This window comes from Fundulus heteroclitus, chromosome 12 (assembly GCF_011125445.2).
Source record: "Fundulus heteroclitus isolate FHET01 chromosome 12, MU-UCD_Fhet_4.1, whole genome shotgun sequence".
NCBI lineage: Eukaryota > Metazoa > Chordata > Actinopteri > Cyprinodontiformes > Fundulidae > Fundulus > Fundulus heteroclitus.
In genome coordinates this window covers 38,114,216-38,129,728 of record NC_046372.1, presented here as the reverse complement: position 1 = coordinate 38,129,728, position 15,513 = coordinate 38,114,216, and the positions used below count along the sequence as shown (strand labels likewise).

At 40.2% G+C, this 15,513-nt stretch overlaps 1 protein-coding gene across 1 annotated transcript in view; it reads right to left on the bottom strand.

The window, feature by feature from the left end:
• dock5 (dedicator of cytokinesis 5) overlaps positions 1-15,513 on the bottom strand; it is a 75,864-nt gene that overhangs the window by 21,055 nt on the left and 39,296 nt on the right. The window contains exons 15-26 of the mRNA XM_036144568.1: positions 13,684-13,782; positions 10,757-10,829; positions 10,549-10,652; positions 10,154-10,334; positions 7,691-7,788; positions 7,502-7,591; positions 3,896-3,996; positions 3,609-3,743; positions 3,399-3,510; positions 3,018-3,088; positions 2,686-2,792; positions 2,399-2,535 (exon numbers count right to left, since the gene is read on the bottom strand). Coding sequence (XP_036000461.1) covers positions 2,399-2,535; positions 2,686-2,792; positions 3,018-3,088; positions 3,399-3,510; positions 3,609-3,743; positions 3,896-3,996; positions 7,502-7,591; positions 7,691-7,788; positions 10,154-10,334; positions 10,549-10,652; positions 10,757-10,829; positions 13,684-13,782 — 1,308 coding nt within the window. The remainder of the gene's footprint in view (positions 1-2,398; positions 2,536-2,685; positions 2,793-3,017; positions 3,089-3,398; positions 3,511-3,608; positions 3,744-3,895; positions 3,997-7,501; positions 7,592-7,690; positions 7,789-10,153; positions 10,335-10,548; positions 10,653-10,756; positions 10,830-13,683; positions 13,783-15,513) is intronic.

The following is a 15,513-nucleotide window of genomic DNA, read 5'->3' as shown; positions in this document are numbered from 1 at the left end:
TAGTGCGGTTGCGTGTAATGACCTGTATGTTGTCTTGTGTCCTTGTGCATTGTTTTCATGTTCTTCCAACCCCTGCAGTAAACCAAACTTAGTTCTCAACTACACTGGCAGCTGCCGATCCTTTTCATTTCTTTAAAAGTTAGAAGGTTGGACTTAGTTTTTCCAAAACACATTTGTTAAAAACAATTTTAATTTAAATTAAACAGTATAATATGTTGTGTTTTTTTAAAACAGATGACCATCTCTTATTGAAATTCTAAGAGCATTTTCTACTGCCATTGCACCCCACTTTAAATATATCTGAAATCTCCTATATATATATATATATATATATATATATATATATATATATATATATATATATATATATATATATATATATATATATATATATATATATCAAATCCCCTATATATTTTTATATATATATATATATATATCAAATCCCCTATATATTTTTATATATATATATATATATATATATTTTTTTATATATATATATATATATATATATATATATATATATATATAGATAGATAGATAGATAGATAGATAGATAGATAGATAGATAGATAGATAGATAGATAGATAGATAGATAGATAGATAGATAGATAGATAGATAGATAAACATCTCTTAAGTGTAATGTTCAAAATGTTTCGCATTGAATACTGCTGCCTAAATGAATAATGGCTCTGCATCATCAGCTTTTCCTTTCAATAAAGCATGCTTCAGCTAGTGCTATATACAGAATCGAAAAGAAGGAATCGAATGAATGTTCCTTTGCATTTAAAGGATTCAAGAGCCTCTTACTGTGTTTGTCTCTTTGATACTTCTGGTTCATTTAACTCTGCAGCAAAAATTACTATTCAGCTGCAACTCCGGATCCTTGCCGGCCAGCTGGGATATGTAATCCCTTCCAGCATGCTCGGGGTTTGCCTACAGGCCTCCTTCCCAGTGGAACCTTTCCTGGATAACCTCTGAAGAGCAGATGAATCACCTCCACGGGATCCACAGAATAACTTTTTTTTTTTTCTCAGGTCCCAATGGATGTCTGAGTGCTTTGGCCGGGCTCACACAGCACGCTCAGTCACGATGAGGATTAAACCCATTTTGGCCGCTAATATCCAACACAACAACCTGACTACCTGCAGTGCCAGCCAGATTTATTTGTACCCAGATGTGTAAGGAGCCTTAAAATAAATTCTATTTTTGTTGCAGTACCATAAAGTCACAATGAAAAAAAAAAAAAAAAAAAAAATCAAACCATTAATGGAAGTGCACTTATTTTGTGGCGGAAAAGCCATGTTAAGAAGTATTTTTAACTAAATCAAAGGGGGCACAATTATTAGCACTACAGATGTCAAAACTAGAACCCTGTTTTCCAACTAGGATGACATTTAAGTTTTTACCTAGAATATTTCACAACATTGCAGTACACAGGGGCCTTTATCCATTCTGCTGGACAAGCAGCCTGGGCCTTCTCTTTTGCTCACCCAATAGGGTCTGTACACGATTTAGGTGTGCGGACTGAGGCTATGTTCACACTGCAGGTCTTAATGCTCAATTCCGATTTTTTGGTGAAATCGGATTTTTATGCGTGGTCGTTCACATTTCTAAATATATGCAACTTGTATGTGATCTCCTTTGTGAACTGAATGCGTTCAACCGAAGTGTCCTGCATGTGCACTCGAGGACGCAATGACATCACACGTAGCAAGCGTCCTCAGTGTTTGCGGAAGTAGACATGGATTAAAATGCTGGCGCGCATTTTGCGGTCATTAATTTATTTTCTAACCGGAGCTTTTCGTCCATTGACTGCTCTTCTCATTGTAGTCCGCTATGGGTGTCTTTCTTCCCGCTTCTGCATAGCAGGACGCAGAATAGTGATGTTTGTCGAGTATCGGTGATGTACAGGTCGGATAAATGCGACCCGGCCGTACAGACGCAGATCGCATTTGAAAATATCAGATACGTATCGGATTCAGGACCACATATCCAAGTGGCCTGGGTCGCATTTGAAAAAATCCGATCTGTGTTGTTCAGACTGTCATAAAAAGATCAGATACAGGTCGCATATGGGCAAAAAAAAAAATCTGAATTGGGTCACTTCAGGCTGCAGTGTGAACGTAGCCTGAGATGGTTCATGGAAGAAAGTATATTTTAGACCATGAATTTATCTGGCCATGTGCTATTTGTTAATATACTACAGACTGCCCCAGTGACTACCCTTTTAAGATGTCTGACAGAGTCCACCAGATTTCTATTTAAATGACCTGGAGCACATGATGCCGACTACGTTGCCGGGCCCTTTGAGCCCACAGCATCACAGACTCTCCACCATACCCAACAGTGGGCATAAGATCCTTATCCACATAGGTGGCTTTTTAGCTCCTTACCACATCTTTTCGGTCCAGGGTGTCCAACACGGTGCTGAGCAGTTGGACACAGGCCTCATAGTCCGGTTTACTCGAGTGGTCGTCCAGCTGCCCGCTTAACTGGTCATTGACAAGAGGCAGGAGCACATCTCGACATTCTGGAGCCAGACAGAAAAGGTAACTGCGTTTTTTAATGTTAACTCAACACATAAACTTATTTGCAAGCTATTTAAGAAGTTATTCTGTTCTCTTCTATTGTATTTGAAATGTCCATATGTGATCTTAGGGCTCCTAAAAAAAAAACATACCTGGTTGCGTGAAAAGGTCACTCTCAATAATTTTACACATGCAGCCCAGTTTCTGACGCACGAACTGAAGGTCAGGGATGCTCTCAATGAACTTTGCAAGGAGAACGCTGCAATGAAAATGTGAGAAATAAAGCTGCTGTGACAATCATAATGCAATTTCCTTTCACAACTCGTGATTATAGTCACCGAGAGCTAATGAGCAGCGCACAGGAGAGGCTGATTTTACGGCGCCGAGGATTCAAATAACACCTTTACTCTGAAGTAAGTATAATCACTTGCACTGAGACAGGCAATTACCATTTTCCTGTCTTGCAAACCCTCTGGAGAGTTACCTGAGCTCCACGGGATCAAACACAGTCTGGATGTCATTAATGATGCTGGGGAGGTATTTCAATATTGCCCCCTGAAAAAAAAAAAGCAAAAGGATCGGTTTTCATCAGACTGCTTGGGGATGGGGTTTTTATTTTTTTTTTATTCTCCAGTAAAACAAACAGAGCTTTCCCTCGATTTACTGAAAGTGCCAACAGGGAGCTGTCTTTGCTTTGCTGTCAATTGCACAACCTTTCAAGAACAACCATGATAGTGTAAGATGTTTTCAGCTGGATTGCTGAATCTTTGAGCAAAAGTCAAAAACAGAGAAAGAAAATGTTCCTTTCCTTGAAGATAGAGAAACCAAAAAAACAAGCAAAGAAACCATGAACTGCAGCCCATACCTTTATCTTCACTCCTTCATCCAGAGGTCTGTCCATAAGCGTGTTGAAAGACAGAAAAAGCGCACGTATGGAGTTGAAGAAAGCATCTGGATCTTCACCATTCCCAGGAAATCTGGGGGGGGGGGGGGGGGGGGGGGGGGAGAAGTCAGGGACTACATTCCTACAAGTCCTCCTTAAACAAATATTTCAGTGTAAATGTGCTCCACATACCTGAAAGAGAGGACTCTGGACTGTACAATAAACCTAAAGAGGTACTTGAGAGCTTTGAGTGCTGCGTAGAGCCGTTCTGTCAGGGTGGGCTCCTCCGGATGGCCCACATAGTTGTTGAGCACTTTGGTTAGCTTCCTGCAAAAAGGAATAAGTGTTTTTAGGAGCTTCTGGTAATTTGAAGGTGGTAAGAGGAGGAGAGCAACAACAAAAAGAAAAAGAGACATGCTGTAAAAGCTTGAGGAGTTCCTCAAGCTTTTACAGCGTACTCAGATGTAGACTGTACTCACATGTAAGCCAAAGTGGCACTGAAATGCTTGCTGATGTACGTTTCCAGGACGGGATTAAAATGCTGGAATTTGATGTCGCCAATTAGTGTGATTATGAATACCTGGTCATAAACAGAGGGAGGAAAAACATCAGTGTTTTATATACACCCACTCCACATTTATGTCCACCTCATGTAAAAATGTCTAATGAGCCTTAAATCAAATTAATCTTTTGTTGCTATAGCTCAGTTTTACACTGGAAATATACTGCAGTTCCTTAAAAGGGGGTTAAGCACCAACCTAAAAGATTTAAAAGATTACCCGTTTTAAGTTTTCTGCCAAGGTTCACAACATTTTTTTTATTAAAACAGCATAAATAACACAGGGCTTGGTGTGCTTGTGCAAACATCCACCCTTTTTTTTTTCAACGCTAAACCCACATGGAGCACACAGTTGCAATTAAAGTCCAAGTAGCATTAAGCAAACTGCATGTTTACATTTTTGTTGGTAGGACATAAAAGGCTTTTCTCATGGCGCCGCTGCCCAACAACCTGTCGCATGCAGACCGGTCTGGAGGCTGTCATGGAGACCCCAAGATATGCTGAGAGAGAAATCTTTGCTGCAGTTCTCTCTCAGCGCACTTTGGAGATTTTTTTTTTGTTCATAAACTGTGAGTGGGTCCAAGAATGGGTGTAGGGATTTTATCCCAGTATGTAATGGCAGTCAGGGGGCTGTTGTTGATACTGTACTGTTCAGTGCATCCCCTCCATGGATATGCCTCCCCAAACCAGCACTGATCTACCCATAGTGATCATGCTGAACAATGTTGCAGGCTGCATAATGTTCACCTGAGTTTCTCCAGACCCTTTCACAACTGTCACGTGAGCTCAGAGTGAACTGGCTGTCATATTTGAAAAGAACCTATCAAGTATTCTCTGGCAAATGAGAGTTCAGCTCCACGGTGCCAGGCAGTGAGCTCAGCGCCTACTAGAGGACGTTGGGTCCTTTGGCCACCCCCATGAAGTCTGTTTTGTCTGAGAGTTTTGGCTTGTGGGTTTCATCGTGGCCATTACAAATCATCAAACAGTTTGTGTTTAAAAAGCGTCCTTGCCCATGTAGGCTACCGTGGGAGTCAGTGAGGTTGTGCCAGAAACCTTTTAATCTATCTGGGGTCCAAGCATTGCCTAATGCTACCAGTAGGGACAATGACCCTGGTCAAATACAAAAACTACTGAAAACTACTGCAGTTTTATAAAAAAATGAAGAGGAAAAAAGTATGACTATAGGATCCACCTGCAAAACCATTCTTATTTTTGGGTTCATCTTACTGTTGCTCCTTTAGTTCCCCTATTGCTAATTTCATTAACACCAGAACCGCAAACGTTGTCTAACAACCCCATCTACCACTGAACAGACCAGACCAATAGTCCAGAAGTTGAAGTGCCTTGATATCATCCTTTTAAAAGTGTTCCTTCAATTTTATTTTTTTTGAGCAGTGTATTTTACCATTGTTGAGCCTCAATTAATGGAGCATTTATATTTAAAAATGTCACTAAATGCAAATGTGTTGGACTGTTTAGCACAACAGTAGCAATATTTTTACTCTAACGGTGTAGCAAAGTAGTAGAAGGTGAGTGCTTTAAGATTTACAACCTGTGTCTATGTTTGAGACGTTCATTTTGAAGTAAGAAAGGAAGTGGGTGTTGTGTTGCCCTGTTGTTTAGACAGTGAATGAAGAATGCTAGTTGGGCTAGCTAAAAACACTTTGGTACAGTCAGAAGCAATGAAGAGGCCTCCACAATTTCTAAACTGTTTGCGTGGCACTATTTTGAGAAAAACAATGAAAGTATAATGGACAAGATACAAATTATTTGTAAGCACAGCAAGAAAAGTCCAACTGGCTAATCATTAGCCTCTAATTATGCTAAAGTTAGCTTTGGATATTCCCCAACAGCGATAAACTAAAGGGCCTTTTCACAATATTTTTATTCAAAACTTACAGCACTTGATCATTCCTAAGAATATAAAATACTCAAACTGATCAAACTTGATGCAACGAAGAAGACACCGTTACTTGTTCTGATCACAGCTTTTGCTTTTGGAAATATTGCATAGATTTTGGCCACATACAAAACACTCTACTAAATTGCACTTTAAAAGACAATGCACATGGGTAATGGCACTTTGCATTTTATTAGTGATTTTTGCACAAAGCAGTCATTTTCATATATCAGTAGTAGGATTTATCAGTTTATTTAATACTAATTGTTGGGTGGTTGACGGCGGCTGTTTCTTGTGGGTGACACTGAAACGTACGGCACCACCTGAAAAGAGAGCAGAGAGTCAGTCTCCAACAGCAATGGCAGTAAACACAGTGGAGTAATTGATAAGACAGAAACGTACAGCATCAAACATCTACGTGCTATTGTACATAGACGACCTGGTGCATTCTAGCGCTAGGTCACAAAGTAAACTCACCTGTCCAATTCTGTGTCTGGTTCCAGGTGTGCAGTCAAAATATTCCCCGGGGAAACAAACACGGTTATAAGCGTTCCGGGAGGGGCCGAGCAGTTGGACATGAGAAGGGGTTTTATCAACAGTGAATTGTAGTTGTGGATGATTTAAATGCTTCTGTGGGTTTACTGAGATGGTAATTGGTATGCAGTATTTTAATGTGAATATAATGTCCATAAAAAAAAACATGTGCCTGTAGTAATAAAGTTTCTTTTATGGAACAGCAGAAATGACAAGATCTGCTGGAGGCACAGGTGACCCTCTCATGTCGTGGCAGCCACACGATTCTTCGCCTAGTCCTCTTCATTTACTGCATCATCCAGCCGCTAAAAGGTCATTCTAACAGGAGAAGTGGATAATTCTGCACTGAACAGCGATTTCTCAAACGTCAGGTGGCACAGGTAATTAAGTTAAGAAGATTCTACTGTGTCAATTTTCACACTGAATAAATGTGTGCGCATTAAAGGTTGGATTTTCTAACTTTTTCAGTGTGAGATCATGTTACGGCAATAACAGACGAAACTTATTATAATACTTCTTACATATCCTAACTAGGAGTAGCGATGGGTGGAGAGGTCTACTGTAGGTTTACTGTTCCCTCTATTGATTCTTTATCTGAAGGGCAGCACTAATGAAAGCAGTATCTTGCAGCTGCTTCACATTGTGGGTGGGGTTTGGCAAAAAGAAGTCCCAGTGAATGTGATGAAGCGAACGGGCTCTCTGGTTTTTGTGGAGTTGCCAGATTTGCAGCTGCAGCCAAAAGGCAGTGTGCAAGGTGAGAGGACATGTTATCATTTAAATATGGATCTCACAACAACCATTTTTCAGTGTTTTCTTCTTAAAGTTTTCAAGTGTTCACATTAAGCATGCAATAAAATTGTTATGAAAGATTTAAGGGGAAAAGGCCAAAAGAGAAGTTTAAACCCAGATCACCTTGTATAAACAAAACAGCTGCTTTCAGAGGTCATGGAAATTATATGTTTTTGATGTCTTACACTGTGGCCTTAAATCTATGGAGGAGTGGAAGGAAAACAACTAAGAGCAAATCTCTAGAGCTTATTTGACTGCTACCAGTTTTCTTCCACTAATCCTGCATTTTCAATAAGGACTAACCAGGGCATCAAACACCAAGGTGTCATAGGTATCCTTTTCTGAAGTCTCCATCATGATGTTGAACAGAGCATCAAGAGTGTCCTGGAGAAACTGTGGAAACAACAAAATCATGTCACTCAAATGCCTTTCAACAGAACATCATGCAACATATAACTACTTTTTTTTATCTTAGCATGTGTAAGAAATTACTTTGACAATCTCTCCTCCTTCCACTTCCATGAGCCTTTGCAGAATTTGGTCAAGATCCTTGGGACTAGACCTCCAGTTTAACAGGCCGAGCAGATCCACTAAAGCAAAAACAAAACACAATCACTGCTGAGCAGAGGTATTGTTAGGATCTTAAAATATTATAAACAGTTGAGTTTTTATACAACAGTGGCATCATTTTTAATTAATTTAATATTTTAAACAAAGGGAGATGTGGTTCCAGCTGTCTTCATACAACTACGGGTTAGGACAAATGTTAAATACATCTTTTATTTATTTTTTGGCACAAATAATAAAGAAAAATATGGCGGTGTGGATAATGTAAAAAGTCACTTTGCCAAATTTGCTAGAATCTGGCAAAATCTGATAAAAGGACATTTATAAACAGGGGGAAACTACAGATTGAGTCCACCTCAGTGATTTTATATATATATATATATATATATATATATATATATATATATATATATATATATGTGTGTGTGTGTGTGTGTGTGTGTGTGTATGTGTGTGTATACACACACATACACACACCATAAAGCCATGAAACAAAAAGCATCTGTAACAGAAATGGTAGACTATGATCCCCTCCTCAATTTCATAAATGAGCTTTGAGTTGAACTCAGTTTCAATGTTAGGAATCTCTCAAAATGTTTTATCGCTGATAATTGCTAGTTGGCTCAACTTCTGCTGCTACACCTTGTGTAGCTCAAAATATATGCTGCTATGCAGAGGCTTTGTCAAACCACCCTGACTGTCATTGTAATTACTGCTTTATGAATCATGCTTTACTGTGATCATAAAGTAAAAGTTTTGTTCTATATTTTATCCATTCCATCATTTCTATTCACTTCATTTGCTTATCCAGCCACCTAATTCTATCCATACAAGACGTATAGACTGACTGAAGTATGATTCTTTCCTCAGGATATTTTTCCTTGTTACAGTTTTGGCTTTTAAAACTTGTCACTTCTTCTTTTGTGCTCCAACTGTATGGAGCTGTCCCGGGTTCAGATCCACGGTACGAGTCCCAGCCTGTGGACTTTTGCCACATGTCTTCCCCTACTCTCTCAACTCCATTTCCTGTCATCTTACTGTCAAAGGCCGCTAGTGCCAAAATCACAACAAAGTCTAATCAAGGGTTTTTTATTATTATAACTTCTTTATATTTTTCACTCCGTTTTCTGTTGAGCCTTTATGTTTTTTCAAATTGTTACTCATCTGCTCTGGTAGTTAAGTTCGTTTGATGATCTGAAATATATCTGTTAGGAAATCTGTTAGGGGGCAAATACTATTTCACAGCACTGTATATTTTTTAAATTTCTCTCCGTTCCGGCTCAAAAAGCATTTGGAGCTTCAACCACGGGTCTAATGGCTCCAATCCGCATGAAAACACGTGTAACAGAAGGTCACCTGTTACAAACAGCTAATTCTCTTAAAAATCAGAAATTTAAATACAAACTTAATTAAAGGTGCAGCAGGCAGCATCCTCACGTCAGCATATTATTTGCAACACATTGTTTTAATCACATTTTAATGGGATCTGTATGGCAGTCACATACAGATGTCACAGTGATGTTGCTGTTTTGCTGTCCTTCACAGACTGTCTAAGGTCACTCGTCACTCAGCATGAGCTGTTTACCGGTGCCCTGAAGTATATCAGGTTTAAGAGTCCAAACCACTCAAACTTCAAGATATACTGTTCTTTTTGTTTCACTTTTAATGAGATACCAGAGAAAGTGCAGAGGGGACTCTAGGGGTACTTTCTCCAACGGTACAGAGCACGGAGCCATGAAACGCTGCTGCTACCTCACATGTTGCTGCGCACTGCTGGTCAGCTGGCTACTAAGCGTTTCCGTGCTTGCAAGAAAAAATATGCTCTTTGGATGGACAGCGTTGATGTTAAAACTAAAGTCACACCATTCATGAGCATTAATGGTCCTCCATTTCAGCAGAAAATGGCAAATAGAATGATCTACAGTCATCTTTGTTTGTTTTCTACTTCCCCTCCACCGACAGCATGTCTTCATATAGAAGACAGAGAAAACGCGTATGGCTGACAATGTTGTTCCCTTTCGGCTTCTGAAATCAGAAATAGCGACGCAGCATGGCGCCTCCCAGTGTGTGCACTGACACTTATGTATTTAGAAACTACTAATTCTAAGTTATGAGAACACTTTTATTTTTGATGTGGTGTTTTTAGGCCAGAATATGCATCTATAAAACACTTTATTTTTACTACTCAAAAGCCAAATTAACTTCACACTTTCCCTGTAAGGTTTAAAATTGATAGTATTAAATGTAGGTCTTTTTCCAACTTTACCAAGTTATCGCACCATGAAAATCCTATGGCCCATGGCTACTTCCGACTGGAAATCCTTACATTATCACTGAACTTCTTAAATACGGGAAGACAGGTGAAATTAGAAAATGACCGGGTTGTACCGTTCTGAGTGAGCTTAGTGGAGCAAGTGAGCGTTGCGAGCTGGAAACTGTCTTTAGTCACTGGAATAGCCCCTGAATGGTGAAACTGCTTCCCGGTTTGCTTCTCCGTTTGCTCCACTTCAGTCCAGGTAGCCGGCAGATTGAGATAAACCTTTGCATCCTCTGCCTTTTTCACATCAACCTAAAAAATTCATAACAGACAGAATGAATAATAAACCACATTGATCGATGGAGATGTAATCTCGTATTTATTGACTTAAGAGAGGCCGTGCATAATCCACCCGCCAACAGTCAGCTATTCATGACACCCCTTTGCATAATTAGGATAATCACGGTTATCTTTACGCTCAGTGAATTTATGATACAAATACTCCAGCGTTATCCTGGAACACTACCTTATAGACGATAAGCTCATGCCTGCCATCTCTCAGCGTGGTCCCGTCTCCTCTCATTAGCTTGACGTACGCCATGCCAAAGGGCTTCTCTGATTTGTCCCTGGCTGAAGGATATGCAGGAGCATAAGACAGGAAAGAGCTGATCCACCTTCAGCTGCACTTAACGTGGTGTCTGGCTCTGCCCATAAAAAAAACAAGAGTAACTCACAGTCCTGGGAGGATCTGTGTCGGAACATCACCCTCAGGTGGCAGCGGCACACATCCTCAATGGGAATTGTCACCTTGAAACAACGTGAGGAAAGATAATAGGCAAAAAGGTGTCAGATTAGTAAGAGAGGTGCAATAAACACGTTACCTCTTACGAATTATTTGTTCACACAGAGTAGGCCGTGGGCCAGAATCTGTACGGTGACTTTTCGTATGAACTGTCAGGGGGCAACTTTCTTGCACCGGGATAAGTTGCTACACATAGCAGTGATCTCAAAACACCAATGTTCCCACGTTTTCACTTGCACATTAAGAAGTTATAGCCGATAAAAAATCTAAACTGTGGCGCTCCAGTCCAATAAGTCACGTGATTCGATTTTTGCTGCTCAGCCAATCCGATCGCTGTATTGTCAGCTGAGCGAGTTTACCACGTCATCATGGCTGCGCCCGTAAGATGGTTGTTTCTGTTGTGTCTGTTTCCAGACGAAGAAAGCCCAATAATAGCATTTTGTGGCGCCACCTGGCAGAGATCTTGATGGCAAGAAAAAAATAAATAGCCCAGACCATCCATCCATTCATCCATCCATCCATCCATTCATCCATCCATCCATCCATTCATTTTCTAACACGCTTATCCCTGCGTTCGCGAGGTGCCGGTCCCTATCTCCAGCTGTCAATGGGCGAGAGGCGTTGTATAAACTGGACAGGTCACCAGTCCATCGCAGGGCAGAAATAGTCCAGACTTTTGCCCAATTTACTGTGATATCACCAAGACCTGCTGCGCTAGGATAGCACAGGTGTCGTTGTGCCAAACGACTTATCCCCGCCAGAATTTGTATTCCCTGCGCCAAGAGCGCATTCAGCTGGAAGAATGAATCTAGTCAACTCCGCCTCATTTCCAACCTATTAGGCGTGGAAATGAGGATGTTTTTACTTTTCTTAACGAAATATAGCAATGGTGTCGTTACATTATCGTTCATCCATCCATCCAGTATAATACGTTATGAGAAAGAAAACGGTCATTTCCAGATGTGTCACGAAAATATTAGCTTTATGTTATTAGATTGTCGAATGTCTGTCTGCTGAAACCAAAATCCACCTTCCTAAGTCCATCACAGCTGTCTGCTGGTTCTCTTTTTTTCTTTTTTGGTAGCTAAACCCGCATGAATAGATTATATAAAGCGGATTTCACGTGTGATCAAATGAACACTGAATAAAGGCACAGCCAAAATTATCAGATTTAATAAGATTTTAATTCAACCAAGAACCTTATCGAGATATTAACCGTATTAAGAAAACGAGATATGTCTCTTTTAAAAATAGAACAACGTATTAGGAGTTTAAAAAAAATAAATTTCATTTTACTAGAATGTGATGTTTAAAATATTTAGACTTCACAAAGCTGGAGGTTAAAACTTTTATTGATTTCAAAAATACAATACAAAATTCTACAAATTCCGAAGGGGATAACTCGTTTGGCACAACGAGTTTATACAACGCGTCTCACCCATTGACAGCTGGAGCTCGGCACCAGCACCTCGCAAACCCAGCGGGGATAAGCCTGTTAGAAAATGGATGGATGGATGGATGGATGGATGGACAGATGGTCTGGGCTATTTATTTTTTTCTTGCCATCAAGATCTCTGCCAGCTGGCGCCACAAAATGCTATTATTGGGCTTTCTTCATCTGGAAACAAATGCATACAAACATCTTACGAGCGCAGCCATGATGAACTGATGAACGCGCACAGCTGACAATACAACGATCTGATTGGCTGAGCAGCAAAAATCGAATCACGTGACCTCTTGGACCGGAGCGCCACAGTTTAGATTTTTTATCGGCTATAACTTATTAATGTGCAAGCGAAAACGTGGGAACATTGGTGTTTTGAGATCACTGCTATGTGTAGCAACTTATCCTGGTGGAAGAAAGTTGCCCCCTGACAGTTCATACGAAACTTCTTAAGGAAGCGTCCTACAGATTCTGGCCCACGGCCTAGAGCTACACAAAAAAATTAACAAAAGCCAATAAAAAGATTAGGGAACATGAAGTACAGTAACAGCCATATCTATTGGCACCTGTGCTAAAAATGTGGAAAAAGCTGTTATAAAGCTGTATAGCTGTTCCCAAAGGCTACATGAAAGAAATCAGCTTATTTTTGTCCAATATCTACTGCAGGATTTAATTTAATTTAATTTTTGACTTAAAGAGCCACAATATAATTGTGTTGTTAGGGCATTACAATAAAAAAAACTCATCAAATTTTTACTTAAAGGGAATTGATTTATTTTCTTTATTCAAACATTCTACTTCTACAGAGGCCAATGTCAAAAATTTATAGTTTGTAACAAAAAGACAAAAGAATTACTTAATAAACAAATGAATTACACTAAGTTACATTCTTCTTCTGGAAACACTTTGCATATATTGCATGAAAAGGCCTCGGAAAAACTGCTGAACGTAGCAATTCCTTTTCATTTTGAAACATCGCTCAACTCATTTGCATTTTTGGCTTAAGTTATTCAGAGCCACAGTGGGGGGTCTAAAGTGCCACAGGCTGTGGACCCACGGCATAAGAGATGATCCAAGACTGGATGATTGTGTACACAGAAGGGTCGCATATCCCTCTCCGTATGCTTCAATCTTGTAAGATGTCATAAGAGAGACTAAGTGCTCTCCTACTGGCCAAAGAATGTTTCACAATGTATTGACAGCAGCACTACCACTAGCTGTGCCATCTAATTCCCATGTTACTTCTTCAGATTTGATTAAATGTACTCAAATTGAGGGTTGCCATTTTTTCCAAAATTTGATGTTTGGGATTATGCTTTTGCGATAAAAGGAGAATTTATTTCAAGGCTTTTTAAACGTCTTTAAAAACATCTTTGTAAGATGAGTGTAGCGCTGTGCTTGAAAAATGAGCTTACCTTTACCGTTTCATTCCAACAAGGCTGTTTCACCTGATAGTAAATGACAGACTTGTACTCCGTTATGCCGTCATAGCCGGCCCCAGGAAATATCGCTTTCTGCGGGACATTGAAGGAACGAGATGGGTTTACATGACGGGAACACCATCAGCTTTCCTCTGTGCTGTGTTTTAAATCTGCTTTAACAAAAAGAATATTTATGGGAGAAATATATGCATATGCTCCATCTAAAAAAAAAACTGGAATCAAAGCCAGGGACATAAACCCGCTGGTGGAAAAAAATAAATATTAGCACAGACAAAAAGCCATGCCAGCAGTTCATTTAAGCAGTACTAAAATATCAGGTGATTTATTTCACTTTTCACCTTCCAGTAAAACAAAAACATGCTGTCACTAAAGTGAGTGAGGATATCTGAGGTGGATGCCCGAGTCATTCATTTTGCAGCTATATGGTCATGAAAATAAAACGAATGAAGTTCCTCAAATTATGATGCATCCATACAAACCACAAACCGCCAGACATACGAAACATAAACCAAATATTACAGGAACTCTTACGCAGTCATGGTAAAGTGCCACAAATGTAGGGAAGCAACATTAAAGATATAATGGACTCAAATTTATTTTGCCGTGTAAAACACTGAAACAATGCCTTGCAAAAGTATTCTAAGCCTTTGAACATTTACTTATGTTAAAACCACAAAGTCCAGTGTATTTTATTTTGATTTATGTGATAGACAAAGTGGTGCATAAAGTGGAAGCAAAAGAGACGCGGTTCCCTTTCAGTCAATTCCCTCGGTGCAGCACAAAGTATGGCATATAATGCACCCGCATGGCCTGACCTCTCCTAACCCGCTTTTAGGCAAATGACGTATGATGACAGGTGGATGTCCCCGCCTGCACTTAAATACACCTATCCTCAAAGTCATTATTTAGTTCTTATGCTCATCGCCGGAGCTGGGAGCCACCTTTCCATAAGTTGGACTAACGCGGCTGTTTTTTTTTTAGGTTTTACCAAACTAGCTTAGCCGCTCTTGTTGGAGTTAGCCATCATTGCCAGCTTGATTTTTGTTTTTTTTGCATCTATTAAAGATGAGTCAAGAAGTTTATTGTAACCATGTGTCAGCCCTTCACCCTTGGTCCACTGTGCTTCTGTGCGCACTTCCCGCAGTCAATATGATTATGCCAGTGCTGGAAAGGGTAGGCAGATCGATCCTGTCCTTGATTTTGGTGGCCCCTCCCAGGCTGAGTCATGGTATGCAGAAATAATCAAATTTGCTAATAACAGATCCATGGAAGCTCCCTGCATGCTGGGATCTCCTCCAGGCAGGGGGGGGAGAAATGTTACATCCACACCCAGAACTGTGGATGCTGCATGCATTGTTAGCTAGAGGCCTCTCCTTGGCTGGGGTTGCAACCATTCAGAGTCCCAGAACATTCTCCACTAGGGGACTATATGCCAATAAATGGCAGGCTTTTGAGCTGTGGTGTCTCGTCAAAAACAAACCATTTTCCGTCCTCCATTGTGAATGTTTTAATGTTCTTACAGGAGTTGCTGGTTAAAGTCTGTCTTTCACACAGCTACTTGTGACTGTGACTTGCGTCACTTTACATGACGGCAGTTCTTTACATGACTGCCATCTCTGCTTGCTATGGCGACTGTGACGGAGCGACACCCCGTACTCATCCCCAGGCGGTGCGTTTTTAAAAGAGGTTCTCGGCGGCAACCAGGTGTTCTGTTGTTTGCCTTAGCAGCTACAAGGTTTGTTGGGGACCTGCATACACTTTCAGTGCACCCCTATTGTGTTTAGTTTTCAGCTGATGGTTTAA